The following is a 16,782-nucleotide window of genomic DNA, read 5'->3' as shown; positions in this document are numbered from 1 at the left end:
ATCAGAGACAATGCTCCCAATCTAGAAGAGCAGATCTATTTAGTCTTATATGTTTTAATCACTAAGTGAATCATGTTTTATTATTTATTTTATAATTATATTTTGAATTCCTAATTGCACTTTCTGAACCATTTTGAAAGAGAGTAGTTTATTTTTACATGTCTAACCAAGGTAGTCAACCTATTATTTTAGTCAGTTTCAGTTACTTTATTATTTATTTTAACATTAACTGCAATCCTCCTAACTGCACTGACTAAACAAATTAAAATGGTGTTGTTTTTATGTGTTTGACCAAGCTTGTGAAGGTATTGGTGTATTTAAGTCTGCCGAACTAGAGTTGTCAAATAAATTTGTTATTCAGTACAAAAAATAAAAACATTTTCGATGAATTCAGCATTTTCTTCTAGAACGTATCGGTATCAGTCGATGCCAAACCTCATATATTGGTATCAGTTTCAGAAGTGTAAAAAGTGCATCGGTGAATCCCTAGTTAGAGTCTTTGAAGTCACTACAGTAAGCACAATGTTGTACAGAAGCTTGCACAGTCGGACATATTGATTTGATGATTGTGGGTCGACACGCTGGAATGTAGCCTCACCTGAGCAAAAACTATAAGTTACAAGCTAAGTTACAGAGAAGCATTTCAGTGGTGTGACGAGATAAAGCAATATGCTTATTACTCACAAATATATTCAACTGCAGGTCAGTTTTTAAGCTTCATCACACCTTAAATTGCAAATACCATCAAAAAATGTTGCAGAATCGTTTTTACACCAAGAACTGACTCATCGCCTTGAGATGTTTGATCATTTCTCCCGTGGTAATATATCTGCCGGAGCCACCTGCAGTAACATAAATAAACTGTTTAAAAGACTTGGAAGGGAAAACTCTGTCATTCGCACATTATTTAGGAAAATTGCAACACATTACATCATCCTTGCAAGGAAGCATTACTCTAAGAGACATCTAATTATATTAACTTGGAAGATGTCTTTTTTGGCATGGCTGCCGATGGTGCGCAGGTTCAGAAAGGCAGGCCGTTTATCTTTGCTTCAGAGAAGTAAGCCGTAGCCTTTATCATTACCCACTCCAACACTTTTCAGGCACGAACAGATGTGAACCGAGAAAAAGAACATATGTTTATGAAAGAAGAAAATGATGAGAGAACAGATAGTGTAAATCCATTCTTCATTCTGCTGCATGGAGATCAACTGAACATCTAATCTTCATTTCTAACTTCAAAGCGGGGAAATCGTGAACGACAAAGTCAAAACCACAACGAATCTGTCCATGTAAGTAAGCTAACACATTTCACAAATTGTCTGCGTGAATATCACAAGATGCTTCACAGATAAATTGGATGTAATATTTGCATTTTTATTAGTAGCTTGACAGTAAGACGGGTAGAGAGATAAGGGAAAGACAAGCAGTAAATGGTATGGAGTTGGGAATCTACCTGGAACAGATGCATTAGTGACTTTAACCTCCGCATGTTGAGAGCCTGCTCTGCCACTGCCAAAATATATCATGATAAACAAAATAGAAATAATAAAATACCAGTTAACAAGTAATGCTGACCAGATGCTTGCCTAAAAAGACAAATCTTCATTTCAAGTTCCCATTAAAAACTGATAAAAAGTCTAATAATGAAAAAAATGGCATAAGGAAAGTAAAAAAGAAAACGATTTATAAGAAACCCCAGCAGATATCAAAACCTTTGGTAACTTGGTATACTTATGAGTAACTAAATATGATTTAAAGTTAAGTTTGCAAGAAAACCCCACTTCTGAGTGATAAATAAGAACCATAGATTAACCAGAAATATATGTGTGGTGTGAGAATAATATCAGTGGAGTCAAATGCATTTAAATCCAGGGTCGTTATGATTATGGCCTCTGCTGCATCCCTGTGTAAAAAGGCATTGGAGAATTTAAAGAGAACTGATTGAGTAGAGTGGATTCCACGGAAAATCATACTGAAATTTTGATCAAGAGGCTAAGTTCATTGATGGCATCTAAAAGCTGTTTTGCTGCAACTTCATGAATATTAGTAAGAATCATTTAGCCTTTTTCACTGAAATGGACAAAAATGAAAAACAACCTACTGCTGGATTCATGCGACCTAGTTTGGAAGGACGACTAAGCAAAATGAAGAACTGTAAGCTTAACGGGCATTGTGTTAGATGGCTGTACCATTTCTCACAATTTCCACTTTAATAATAAAACCAAAGATAATTCTCGCAGCCGGTAGAGCAGCTGTCTTGCAATTGTGAATTTGTGGGTCCAATTCACATTTCCCTATTTTCACATGTCGACCAGGTTACCTAACCAATCTTCCGATTGGCATATTTATAAGTGTGACTGAATGATGAAGTGCTTCTCTTGGTGAAGCACTTTGAGTGGTTGGTCTGAATAGAGTAGTGCTATATAAATTCACTTATGCTATTAAAAATATATAGTGGGAGAAGTAAGTTGAGCAAATGTGCAACACTGAACGTATCCAGTTTTAAGGCAAGGTAAATTTATCTATATAGCACATTTTCAATCCATAATTTAAAAATTAGTAGGGGTTTCTCTGGATTCTTGTTCTGATAAAACTAGATGTTGGTTTTAAATGGGCAAAACATTAAGTTATTTTATACCTACATTTTTTTATACTTAAGGTACTTAAAACACCTGTATTCTCTTCCCAAAAAAGTATTTTAATAAAATAACCCTGCCTCCGGGCCTCAGCTACAGATTCAGCTACAGTCCAGGAGTTAAAAAAAAACAACAAAAAAAACATACATGGGAGATATTAAACCAGGCCACTGGGCCTGGTATTTATGAAACAGCCCATTACTCTTTGATAATTGTCACCAATACTGTCATGCATTTGTCTACCCTGTCCTCAGCATTCACACGTGATATAAATTTAACTGTCACATCAATCAGAGGCCGCAATTAATTGTGCAATTAAGATTCTCATTGCGTGGCAGACACAGCTACTAATGGATCAGAGACAAGTGTGATACGATCATAAAGAGGGAATTTTAATGCAGTGCTTAATTGCTCTTATGTGGCCATCAGTGTTCCAGCTGAGGCTACATGAGACCATGTCTTCTCCAGGCCTATTGGAAATGAAATATGCTGCTCATGTAGGGCCATGGAGCGATGTAAGGGCAGTTACGGACAATCTTATTACACCACCCAAAGCATGTGTACTTAATCGGCGCCAGATTGCCGCGTACGATTTTTACACGGAGCGCATTAGCATGTTTAAAATATGCTCAGGATATGATTGGATATAAACTTCTGTACGAGTGTGGGAAGCAAAATAAGAAGCTGGGGCCACAGCAGTTGTTGCTGATGCAGCACCAACAACTGCTATTTTAAGGATAATTTGCACCACATGCTGGGTTCAGTATTTGCTCACCGGAAGAGATGTTGCAGATTTGCCCCAAATTTTCCAAACTCATCATTTTTATTTCTAATGACTAATACATACATACATACGTTCTGCTTTTGTTGTGGGTGTGTCTGGCACACAGTGAGAGTGGAGAATAAATGTGGAGGCTTTTAACTAGTAAACAGGTGGAGGAAGGAGCAATTCTTGTCATTTTTAATATCTGCTTTTCCTCGGTAAAACCTGGCTTCTGACTTGTTGTTACAAAGCTGGAAGATTAATCTCCACAATATGGAGCAAACAATGAATATAGCAAAAAGGACAATTGTTGCAAGCTGGGAGATTAATGCCAGCAGCATAAAACATCTATTGGATATGCCATGGTACAGTTTAGTGTTATGGATCTGTGTTAGAGTTTCACAGTGTGATGCTGCATATGAAAGTTTAACTGTTTGTGGGAGTCTGACATCAGAAGATCCTAACATTTGTTTATTTATTTGTTATAATATAAGCTTTATAACAGTTATGTCTAGATAAATTAATGACCAAACTTGAAGGTGTCAAAAGATAGCTTGAATATATGTGTTTTTTGCTCAGACTGCCTGAAAAACACAAAGGGTAAACCTACAACTTGAGGCTCAGTGAAAGAACACCTGCAAGAGATCAAATAATAATTAGCTGAATTAGACAAAAGGTAGGACAGTCATCTTTGCCGTTGGAGCCACTTCAATTATTCAACATGCACACCTAACAAAATCTTGGTGACAGAGAGTCAAAATAGCTTAGCTTTAGAATAGTAATATTATTTTTGCATTGAATGCATTGATCTGTAGCAATGGTGCTTTTAAGTGTAACCTGTCGTATTAATGCCACATAATTTTTAGCCTGACCCAAAAAGCCAATGTCTTTTATCGTCTGCTTCTGGTTGCTTCTTTCAAGCTGCATATCTTGCTACATATTTATCATTTAAATGTAAGGAATTTATGCAATAGTGTGGTGGGGGTATAAGTTAATAAACTCATTTGGATTCTATTCAACCTTATGGATGATGGATTCGATTTTGAAGAAGTTGATGAGATCAACGCTGAGTAAAGGTTAAAGCTTGCTAATATTATCGTATAGATTGTAATTTATCTGTATGAAAATATTTGTTGATATCCTTGGACTGCAGAGGGGAAAGTGACAGACCATAGAAACCACAAAGGGCAATGCCCTATTTTGCTCAATTACCATTTAACCTTTTCTTTTCCCTGAAAGTACATGTTTATTGAAAGCTATTGAGAGCTGTTGCTGTTGCCTCCAAAAGCATGTCAAAACACACTCTGACCGTGTTAATTAAGGATGCGATGCAAACATGCTGGGAGAATAAATTAATTCCTTAGGGAGACGGTGTAGTGAACGTGTAATGGAACAGCCAAACAAAAGGGGATGTGTGGGATTTATGACACCAACATCAAACATCAGTGGGAAAATGTCAACCACACAAAAAGGCCTGCTTTTTACTGCTGTCAACGCATCCGTCTGTGCGTGTGTGCTCATTTAGCTAATCTATTTAAGACCTTCTCTAGCATATTCACTAACTTTCTAAATACGGATATGGCGACCAAAGCCTGGCCTTAATGCGGCGGAATGCCTTCTGTGTTTGGTTAGGTCTACAGGTATGGTGTGAATTAAGTTTTGGTTAAGTTTGGGTTTAGGAATATACTGGCAATGGTGTCTGAGTGCATGCGTGTGTGTGTGCATAGTCTTGTATTTGATACATTGTAAGGCCCATCGTTCCAACAAACACCACGTTATGAGGACCCCCTGCTCCAAGGGTCCCATAAATAGAAGTGCTGCTTTTGGGTTAGGGGTTAATCTGAATTGAGTTTAGTACATTAAACTCAATTCAAACGGCACACTTGGATAACACCTGTACATCCTCATACATAAACATGTCCAAAATGACATTAAGCATATACTGGTAATGGTTAGTTTTGAGGTTAAGCTGTGGAAATGAGTAGAAAATGTATGGAAGTCAATAGAAAGTCCCTGTGAAGACAGAAAGACATACTGTGTGTGGGCGTGTGTGTGAGTGTGTATATCATTCAAACAGCAATTCAAAACATCATCAGCTTGTCACTGAGGCAATTGGATGAATGACAGCTACTAAATGTTCGTCTGTGTGCTTACATTCATGTGGATCTGAGCAACTGATGTGTAGAACATACACATGCAAACACACATTCATCTATCCGCAATTTCTGGGACAGGAGGTAATTACCCGCTATGCTTTTCTATCATGCTTTATTAGTAATTACTGTCACAGTCAAAACATCAAACTCCTTATAACATTTTTTTCTTTTTTTTTTACCAGAAAGAAGAAAAGAAGAAATTCTGTGATATTGGTACTGAAAAAAATATGACGGCTCTAAGTCAAAACAAATATTACATGAGTAAAAAAAAAAAAAAAAAACTTAATTTCAACAGAAAATGAGCCACTAAAAATTCATACTTACTGTCATGCTGGTCAAAATATTACCGATAAAAACATTTTCTGATAAGTGAACAAAATCCAGCCAACAATTTCTACTACATTACTAATGATTTGAAGCCACAGTTGCCACGGCATTTTAGTCACCCCTGCAGCATTTGTCAGGTACTGTGTCAAGAACCACTGCATAAATTAGCTTGGTCCATATAAATTTAAAGTAATATATGTTTTGGAAAGCAGCAGAGAAGACGCCATTAGGAACTGCTAAAAGACAGAGAATTTAACATTAGTAGCATATTGAATACGAATGAGACAATATGGATCTTTCTTCATAAAACAAAAGTGTGAAATGTATAGACTGGGCCTGCATTTCTTTAGTAAAATATGCCTCGAGTGTTCAGCAATGTACAGTTTTAACAGCTTCTTTGGCAGGGTTAAGAGCCTGGGTGCCAGGCTGAGGTTTATGGGAAGAAGTGAGGTTGGCATAAAGGGCTTCCTGGTGTGCTGAGGCGCTGTGAAGCCCACACCTGCTGTCAGAGACACTGAGAGCAGGCTGGACGAGGGCAGCAGCCCTGCCATCTGTTTCACGACAGCCAAAGTCACCCTGTGTGCAGGCGCTGGTGTCTGAGCACAAGTCTGTGAGTTTGTCTGTGTCTGTGTGTTTGCTTAATGTATGTGAATGTAATCAGAGCTGTATTTTTAGTGCAGACTAAAGTCTGTCTTTTACCATCAGCTTCTGGACTCTATTGTGTTCTGAGTTTACTCTCAGGAAAAAGATGCCACAGACTCTTTTAGTATTATTATTTTACATAACACATAAAAAAAGAAAAACATCCAGAACTTTTTTCTGTATCTACCATAAAGCAGGAGCATGTAGCTTTTATAAAACCTTTTTTTTTTCCACTTTTGTTAGAACTGTCCCTACGTCATGGCATAGTATGAGACAGATGATCTGTCTTCTTGCTCTGTCAGAAAATAAAACAATCAGAACCAGGAGGAGAATCTTTGTATGTACTGCGACTTTAAATGTACAAAACACAGCAGATTCTCCAGCGTCATTCTTTATAAAAAGGCAAAATTTTGATGCGATAACAAAGAGCACCTCATGATTTGATACCTTTTAGCACCAGTAACCTTCAGAAATAATCTTCAGTATGAATGTAGTGGACACAGTTTGGTTCACTATTCTTAAAAAACACTCCTATTAATTGTGTTCAAGGTTTGTGTGACATTTAAAGGTCCCAACACAGTTTGATAAATAACAAATAGAGTTGAATGTTGTGTGTTGTTGTAAGTTTGAGTTTAGGTTTAAAAACAATTGAAGCTGGTAAAGACCAAATTATGTTTATTATGTCCTAATGCGTAAAACTGAATGCAGGTGTACTTTCTTTTTAATAATGTCTGGGTCTTTATAGATCAGGAACTTTCCATTTCTCATCAAAACCGCAAAAAGTACCTATTCTATTTGTCTGCATTTTGGACTGAAATAATCTGTTATTTCAATGAGTATGCAATTTGGAAGCAGAAATGAGGACTGTTAAAAGATCCTAAAAAATGAGTGAAACTAGGCGTCCACAATACTTCTGAAAATCTCTAAAGAGAAAAATCTGTGAATAGAAAAAAAAAAGAAAATGCAGTAAAAAGCAATTTCAAGGCAGCCTGCACTTCATAAGTCATTATAGCAAAGTGAAAGAAGAGCTATTTCACTTGATTACGCTAAAAGAATTATACAAAGATTTCAACCATAAAACGTAAGGAAAAAAAAAACATATATCAGAGAGCATCAGTAAGAGTCAAAGTTGTACAAGTCCAGACAGAACATGGGATGCAAATTTGAGGTTTTAAATCCATTTACCAGCTGATTGGAGAGGACTGAACAAATCAGCACAGATATGCTGTATAAAATTTGTAATTAAAATCTGGTAAATAGAGTCCAGAACGGTACTGACCACTTCTCGTGGCAGAAGTGTGTCCTCCTGACGAAGCACCAACAGGTTCACCATCCCGTCCATGGGCGTGGCTCGAAGCAGGGCTACCACTTCCTCCTGGCTCTTTCCATTCAGGTCCACTCCACTAACCTGCACAACAACATGTTCTACAGTCACTAACACAACCCAGGCCTTACAAACACAGTAGGAACCTGAACCGTGGTGTTACTCAGATGATTTAGTCTAGCTGAAAATCTGAATATTGCTCTAACTGATGATATCGTAAAGAAAGCTGGAGTACAGCTGCTAAATCATGGAGAATGTGTTTTAACACTCCATGAACTCTACAAAAAGATTGGAGATTGGTTGAAAGCCCGGCTTTACCTCCAACAGCCGGTCTCCAGCTTTCAGTCGTCCATCTTGGATGGCAGCACCTCGAGGGAGAATGTTTTTTATGTAAATGGGAGCACTTCCTCCAATAGGGACGTCTCTGGAGGTGATACTGAATCCGAGACCCTCTGGACCTGGTCAGATAGAGAAAAAAATAACACAGAAACGTAATGAAAAACATGAAAACTGGACAATATGTTTTAGGGACACACTATATGTCGGCACTAATATAAGTATTGGTCAATATGACTTAATGGAAAGTACTCCAGTGCTTTTGTTTATCATTTTGTGTGTATGCTGTGGCTTCTCAAACCTTAAGTTGGTCATGGCAGATGGTTGTTCATAGGTCCTGCTGGAGGTTTCTTCCTGTTAAATGGAATATTTTTCTCTCCACTGTTGCCACATGCATGTTCAGTACAAGGGATTGCTCCACAGCCAACGACATAATGCAAGCAATTGTCCACTGTCGCTCAGTGTTCGTCCCAGAGAAATTAATAAAGCAAGTCAATGACGATTGCAATCTGCTAGGTTTCCTTAGATAGAAAACTTTCAACTGATTAAGATAATTAGCTGAACTTGATACATTGTAGAATCAATTTGAAATGTATGTAACTCGACTTGAAATCTATTGGTATGACTGAATAGATTCTTTTTTTTCTTTTTTTTTTGTAGAGTGCCTCAACATGTGTTATGATTTGACTCTGTATAACTCATAGCAATTGAATTGCTATGAGTTATACATATACATCCATAGTATAATACGAGTTATACATTTCAATCCATAGTATAATAAGAATGGAAAGTTCTTCTTCAGGTTTGTTGGAATCTTTGTTGCCTTGGTAAGAAAATAAAAAAAAAAAAAATTTGATTAAGTACTGATTAAATTTACTCAAGCCTTCTCAGTCTGGTAAAAGTTTAATAGGTGATCTGAATATTTAATTTTTACAGCAATGTGTGATCCATGAAAAGCCCGTTTCTTTAGGTTTACAGGTTAGCCTTTAAAATTTGTTAAACGTACATTCACATTTAGTCTGGCAAAAAGGGCAGACAAAGTACATAAAACCTCTCTCTGGTCTCAATTCAGTCTCAATCTTAATCAGTCAGTGTGATCAGAGAGACGGTTAGAAGTCCCTAAAGATCAACCTTGCTGTGTATTTCTGGCAGTCTGGTTGGCAAGTTGCGTTATGTTGGTTCAGTCGAGGCTTTTCAAACAGCAGTGATTAGTATTCATGTCAAACTAGCTGCTCATTTCACGGAGCTGTCAGCACCTCTGATAGTTCATCATGACCTACTTTCCCCCCCCTCATGTGTCTCTCCGGCAGTCTGTCGATCTGTCTGTCAGCCTGCTGACAGTGATGAGGTGATGAACAAGGAACACCAGGAGGAACAAACGAGGACGGCAACTTTCCTCCCGACTCCTTCACGCAAACAAACTTGCAGAAGGGTAAAGAGATTGCTTTTGGAGTGGGAAAGTTGAGCTGTTCAGGATAATGACGCTCTCTGATCTCTCCATCAGCGCCTCGTGATAACTGAGCGGACCGAAATAGCTGTCATTATTTATGTCGAGCATTAAATATGCAGTTTGTCTTCATGACTGCTCAACTTTTAATGCAAGGTCACATAGTTACTGTGAGAAGTTTGTCTCATTAGGGACATTTTTCAGCGCTTAAAAGTAAAGCAAATAAGTGCAGCTTTTGGTATTTTGGAACAAAAGGGTGACGTGGTTTCAAATATTTCATTCCATTGCTGGAGATATTATATGCATATCTTTACAGTGGAATGATTATATAGCAGACAGATTGTCATAAACAAGAAACAGCCAGAACGCTGGTGTCACCATGCAAAGCAGGTTGAACAAAGGATGTCTGTGTGTTTTTATTTTAAATTTAAACACTTGAGCCTCAGCCCTAGTCTACTCTCTTACTTGTTAGCTTAAACCTCCATCTCAATCCTGCCTTAAACTATTTTCTAAAAGGGGTCAAATTGAAAAAAATATATATATTAAAAAGGCTGACATTCTTGCTGTCAGTGAGTGTGTGGAAACTTCTTTCTTCTTTTCAAACTTCAACATGAAATTCTTTGTTGTGATTTCTTTATTCTAATCCTCCACGTTCCTACTTCCTGCCAGTCCAAGACGCAGCCTAATGAACAAAATCAAACTCCTCTCTCCGTCAGTAGATACTGTCATTAATGGACCAATCAGGCAATTAGGAGAATACATCACTAACAGGCCTTCAGTAATTAACCACTGGCGTCTTTATTTCTGGGTAACAGAAGACCAGGATAAAAGTAATTGTATCCCTTTCTAGATTAGTTAGAAATCCTGGCTCCAATAAGCCAATTAAACAGCAAACAGGAGGAGAGGCTGGGGGACATGACAACGACTTAATGGGCTGCGTATGTTGTTTTCAACAGAAGTATTTGATTAGGGCACTCTTGTTAATGTGCCATTCAAGATCTGCTCCTGCCACTTGGAACTCGGAGCCACTTAGGCCGAATCACAACAATTACATCGAGTCAACAACAAAACTGCCACGGCCCCCGTCTGAAAGCGCATTAGCAGAGAGAAAGTCTGATGGTAATTAAATGGAGATGTCAAAATGATTTCTGGGCATGTTTCTACAATTTTTCTGATACAATAACATGTTGGCTAGAATTTGTTTTTAGTTCCGCTTCTGGACGTGGCTGTGAGTTTACAGTGGAGGCAGTTCCATTCAGTGAAGTCCTGAATAAATAAACTATAATTTAGGCTTTGGATTTATAAAGTTGCTAAAGATAGACAGACCAGTGCTGTTTCGCCACTGCGCCCCACTCATGCTTAAATCACACTTATTTTTGTGGGTAAAAAAGGCAGAGAAAGTTTATAATGTTGTAACAAATAGAGAGTCTGCCAATGAACTGGGCTGCCAGTTGTCAGAAATCCTTGCCAAACATATTAGAGCAGCTTGCAACTTCATTTCCCTTGAGTTTGCCCCATTTATCTGCCACTGTTGCCCCCACTGCTGTACAATTCCCTGAAGCTCACTGCACTCCAGACTCTTCCAGATTTCAGCTAAACATCTGCTCATTGCAGCCAACTTACAGAGAAGCGAAGAGGAGGAGAGGCGGCAAAGGCATGTCACCTCAACACCGGTTCGCTTTAACACAAGGCTGATCAAACCGAATTGATCAACCTCGGATACCTAAGAGTTAACCATTAGTTATCCGTAATAGCTAACTATTACGGACTGGTGTGTAGTCTGCAGGTGTGCAATGTAACAATTTGCAGGTATTGAACTAAAAACAAACACACTTCTATCCAGTCATTCAGTCAGATCTCACCTTTCTTCAGCTGGATGTTGAAGCTGCGTCCTCTTTTCTTTAGGTAGGAGCTGTTGGACGGAGTCGTGCTTATTCTGCGCTGCAGGGAGGGGGAAGGCGCTGAGGGGGTCCTGGAGATTATGGGGTGAGGTACGGCATGGGGTAAGGTAGCAAACCGCCGACTTGGTTCTGGGGTGCTTCCTGCCAGAGGACCTTGGTGACTGCAGGTGAAAACCATTAAACAATTTCTAGTGAATTATTGATCAAAGGAAAGGAAAACTTTTCAACAAAGATGTGGAAAACCAAGGTGACGAGGCTAATGTTCACATTTCTCATCTGGTTGCGGTTGAAATGTGTCCATTGTGTAAAGCTTATGTTGTAAAATATTTAGACTTAGAACCAGATTTAACAGATTTAATATGAAATAAATGAATAATTAGTTCATACAGATTACATGAGTGGCTTGGGAATATCAGTCAATTGCACTAAGAGTTTTATGCAAAACAGGAAATTGAACTGTGAGGTTTTGCTTTAAACTGTAGTTGTCTCAGGAATTTCCTTATTTTATTTTTCTGTTTGTTTCTCTGATCGGTCCTCTGCAGTGTCTGTTCAGCTGCCACTTTTTTCTGTACTTCACTTATTAAATGTTCAGAAACGAAAACCAGCATCTTTATGATCATTTCTGAAGCTCTCGTCTCTACAGCCTATACTGAAAACAATTATTTTGTGTGCAATAAAGTAGGACACCATTGATTTTCCTGTATAAAGCAGACCCAGAGGACTCAACATTTAAAGTGTTTCTGATCAAAGTACCTAAAAGTAAAGTATTTAACAGTGTTCACTTAACCTGCTATAAAGTTCTTGCTTTGTACAACATTTTACTTTTATATCAGACAGTAACTCCAAACAGAAACACTACGCGTGTTTCGGTTCCACCATGTTTCTCATGTGGATAATCATCGTCTTCTCAGAAAATGACCGTCAAATGACCATAAAATGAAAATGTTATGATGGTTACATGATTCATTAAACACAGTTTGTCTAAAGTACAGAGGCATTTTTGAGATCGGAGCCATTAGTGTCAGCCTCTGGGACAGACTGGACCTGGATTTACATTAAAACGAAAACGTTGAGAGAGTTAACAGCTGCTGGGAAAATATTAAGTACATTTAACCCCTGAACTAGCCTTTCAAACAAGATGTCTCAGGTTGAAAACAGGACTTTTCTGTTTTAACATAGCACATTTTAACTTTGATGGATTTTGTATTAAGACTATTATTGTATTGTATAGACTGTATTGGAGAGTCGATAACTGTTGCAATGAAATCTGCAATAATTCATCGAAATTAGATCTACAGAGAGTGTATTGAGCATTTTTTATTAGAGTTTTGTATTTAATTCCATTCTGGATGTCACACTTATGTGTTAAGGCAGAGTGTAAGACTCACTCGTGGTTGGCGGCCGCTTGTTCCCCAGATCTGGATGGCGTCCCTGAGTCCAGACTCGACCGGTCCCCTGGGTGCTGGTAGTCTTGGCTGAAGCGGACTCTGGTTGACTGGGGTGAACTGAGCTCGTTCTGGACCGATAGTATTTCATACTGTCTCTTCATGGAGGCAGGAACCACATGGAAAAGGATGACCGGGCAACGCATCGCCTGCCTGAAAATGTTCTGAGCTCTGGAAGAAGAGGAAGACAGAAATACATTAACTTTAACAAGATAAGAGGTACTGTTGGGCTTTGCTGATATATAGAGATATATAGAGAAAGCTGCAGTGTGTTGCATGTTGAAGAGTGATGCAGAGAGTTGAGAGTAGCACAGCTAATCACGGGGGGAACTTTATATAGCAGTAGAAGACAGACATTACATTATCTGTAATAACCAGCATCAGCACATGCTGGGTGAAGAGTGCATCAGTGATGAATGATTACCCAGAATTCCCTCTGTTCAAAGTTCACTCGAATGAGAGTCCCACTTTATAATCTGCGTGCGTCTCTGAGTTGAGGGGACATGCTTTGGCTCAACAAACCAGAGAAGATGAATTGTGCATGGCGGAGGATGTGCAGAAAATAAAACCACCGAGTAAGCAAGCACAAATTGTTCTCTGCAAACAAAATATAACAATAAAAGCACACAGGTGGTCACAAAGCATGATCAGTGAGATAAGTCAAATGAGTTCAGACGGAATCTCAGTTTTACACACAGAGGTAACCGTCTTGTCAGGTTTATCAGTCAATTCCTGCTGCAGGGTGTCTGCAAGTTTCAGCAAGTCAAATTTAAGAATTTTTAAGACCTTTTTAATGCCACCTTGATAGAAATTTAAGACAAAAAAAATAGATGTTGCGGATGGTTGGGAGATCCTGCTGTATTACAATCAAGATTAGCATAAATTATGAAAATTCTGGGGGCGTTTGTGGCTCTTGGTGGTGGTTTTGTGCAGCTCACACTGAATATGGTTTTCTACATTGTGTCTAACTTAAACATTTCTTGCACAGCATGCATTGTATGAGTTGGTAACGAAAGTGAGTCAGTAGCAAAAATGAACATTGACCAATCAACTGGTGATAAATTTGCACTTACCCATGCTAGATGCAAAATAGAAAAGCTAGTTAGTTCGCTAGCTAGCAAGAGTATATCAGCAACCAGACAGACTAAATGCCACGACAAACATTCAGCCCTATGATTAACGCATTTGAGGTCAACTCACATTTTTAAAAATAAATTCAAGACATTTTAAGGCATTCATTTTAGATATATGAAATTAAGACTTTTTAAGGATGAATTGTCACCCTGTTTATTCACAGCCCTTTATGGAAGAGTGGGAAGAAGGAAGACTTTTGAAATAAAGCAAAAACCTCACTTTTAAAGTTTGACAATAGCCTTGTAAGAGACAAAGCAAGCAAAGAACAAAATTTAATGTTTAATTTCAACTCTAACAAATAATCCTATTTATTTTTGGTTTTGGTCGTGTTTTGTTTTGGATATTTAAAATATATTCCACTTCCAGAGTCAAGTGTTCTCTACAAAATTAAAATGTGTTGCTTTTGAAAGGGCATTACTACGTCATTATCAATATATATTACTTGACAATGATCTCAAAAAAACAATATTATTGTCTATAGCAATAATTAGTGGGAAATCATGCGGCAAAACGTCTATGTACGGCGCACGTACGATTTTTATGTGTAAAAAAAATGGGAATGTATCATTTTTCATTCGATTTCATGTTCAAAACTTTTGTGTGTGTATATCACATAAAATCCTTTGATTCAGAGACTGAATGATGGGTTATTTTGTGTTTGTAAAATCCTTAAACTTCTGTGGATGGATGGATGGTTATCAGAATAACTGAGTAAGGTTCATTGGATTTGATTGTACTATTTTTAAAAGGTAGTTGGCTTGCATTGGGAAAGTTATTGGTTCAATTCCAGGTTTTGTTATGTGACAGACAGATGTTCCCTTGGGCAAGACACATAGCTTGATGATTTGTGTATGAGTTTGTGAAAATTATGACCCTTACTATAAAAACATTCTCAGTGGTTGATGTGACTAGAAAAGCTCTATTTAACAATCTGTTTATCATTTTAAATAAATAGGCATTTCAGGTTACAGCATCATAAAACACAAAAATGTTGAGCAAGGCAGCTTAGGAAAGAGCCAAGCATTGGCACAGAGGGCCAGAAGCATAATTTGATGACTGAATGCAGATATTTAGACCTCCCATAATCTCAGCAACACCATACCTAACCTGCCGTAATTACAAGTGCTTAAAAATGCTTTGAGTTCTTTATTCATGCAATGTCACAAAGGCAAACGCCTGAATGCAGCACCAAAGCCTCTTCTGCAGGATTTGGACTCTCTCACGTCTTTATTCTTATGGTAATTTACAAAAATCAGTCACAAACTCACACTGAGTGCTGATGGCTGGATAAGTAGGTGTGTGCCTGCGTGTGCGAGTAACGCATGTGTTTATATCCAAATGTTCCCACACGCTCATATACGCTACTGACGCTCCAGCAATCAACCTCTGCGCGAGCCTGATTGAATAATAAATTACCCCCATCAATGCATCATTACATTCAGTTAGATTAAGCTCCTCAAAATATTTACCCATGCAAAACAATCCAAGAAGATTAGACTATCACTTTAAATTGTCACTCTCTGTGGAACACAATCATGACAGAGCGGGGAGGGGCAGACGGAGCAGGGCAGGGAAGTTTAGCTCCATTATCTCGTTTTCATGCAGAATCACCCAAAACAAGGGCATGTCGGTGATTGGATGGGACCCTGAGTAACATGAGTGTCTTGTGGATTTGGTTTATTTAAGCCTCTTTCACAGTAGAGCAAGTCTGGAAGGACTAACAATAGTGCTGAACATTTTGTAGAACCACCTTTCACTGCAATTACAGCTGAATGTCTGTTGGGTTATGTCACTACCAACTTTGAACTGCTTAGTAGCACAATCTGCCAAATTGTTTGTGTTCAGTCAAATTGTGAAAACACCAATTTCCAAATCCACCAAAGAGTTCTAGATGGAATTTAAGTTTGTATATTAACTAAGGATGTGTTCAAAAAGTAGGCAAATGCGACCAAAATGCAATTTTTTTCCAAATTTGCGACTTTTTCACAATAGTCTGAACGGCTCAATTCTGATGTTTTCATCCAAAAAACATAGAATAAAATCAGATTTGTGTCATTTCCATATGTAGAGCTAAATCTCAGTTTTCTGGAGTCTGAACAATCATGTCATAGTTTGTCTGACTTTTATTGTCGTTGACGTAAAAAGCCAGATGTGGTAAATCTGGACGTAAACAATGGCTGAACATTATAATTCTGAACTTCTGGAAGAAGTCTGTGTCACTGTTGCACATCACAGACCACCGGCCCCTGGTCTGACCATGTATCCTAACAAACAGCTCTATAGAAGTCGCAGTCAGTGCTCCACAAAAGTTCACTGCTACTAGTTGTACGTTCTTTCTAAGATCCTCCTGTATTTAGCTCCCCTTCAACTCTAAGCAGTTTATCCGTTTCTCTTGGTAACACAGTGTATTATTTTGTTGACAGCAACTTCAGTTTCTTCACCTTATTCCACATGGAAAACTTTAATGGAGAGTTTTTAAGGCTTCCTTTCAGTAAGGCCATTCTTCGTACCACTCTTCCATAAAGGTGTCTTCAGACAGTCTTGGTCTATAATCTTAGTAGTGTTCCAGTTGTTATGAATATTCTCTTTCTGTACAATTAAAAATTCTAAAATCTCCTACACCTTAGCCTTCATTAGACAAAAATCAGTTCCTCTGGTTTCTGAAAAG

At 38.1% G+C, this 16,782-nt stretch overlaps 1 protein-coding gene across 1 annotated transcript in view; it reads right to left on the bottom strand.

Moving 5' to 3' along the window:
- LOC106955576 (partitioning defective 3 homolog) overlaps positions 1–16,782 on the bottom strand; it is a gene marked incomplete at its 5' end in the record, with an annotated part of 185,235 nt that overhangs the window by 111,313 nt on the left and 57,140 nt on the right. Inside the window, 4 exons of the mRNA XM_015045839.1 lie at positions 7,807–7,935; positions 8,170–8,309; positions 11,497–11,696; positions 12,924–13,151. Of these exons, the coding sequence (XP_014901325.1) occupies positions 7,807–7,935; positions 8,170–8,309; positions 11,497–11,696; positions 12,924–13,151 (697 nt within the window). The remainder of the gene's footprint in view (positions 1–7,806; positions 7,936–8,169; positions 8,310–11,496; positions 11,697–12,923; positions 13,152–16,782) is intronic.

This window comes from Poecilia latipinna, unplaced genomic scaffold, assembly GCF_001443285.1.
Source record: "Poecilia latipinna isolate Pla-1442-1.1 unplaced genomic scaffold, P_latipinna-1.0 Scaffold748, whole genome shotgun sequence".
Classification (NCBI taxonomy): Eukaryota; Metazoa; Chordata; class Actinopteri; order Cyprinodontiformes; family Poeciliidae; genus Poecilia; species Poecilia latipinna.
The sequence above is the reverse complement of the archived record's forward strand: the minus strand, read 5'-3'. Positions and strand labels throughout refer to the sequence as shown.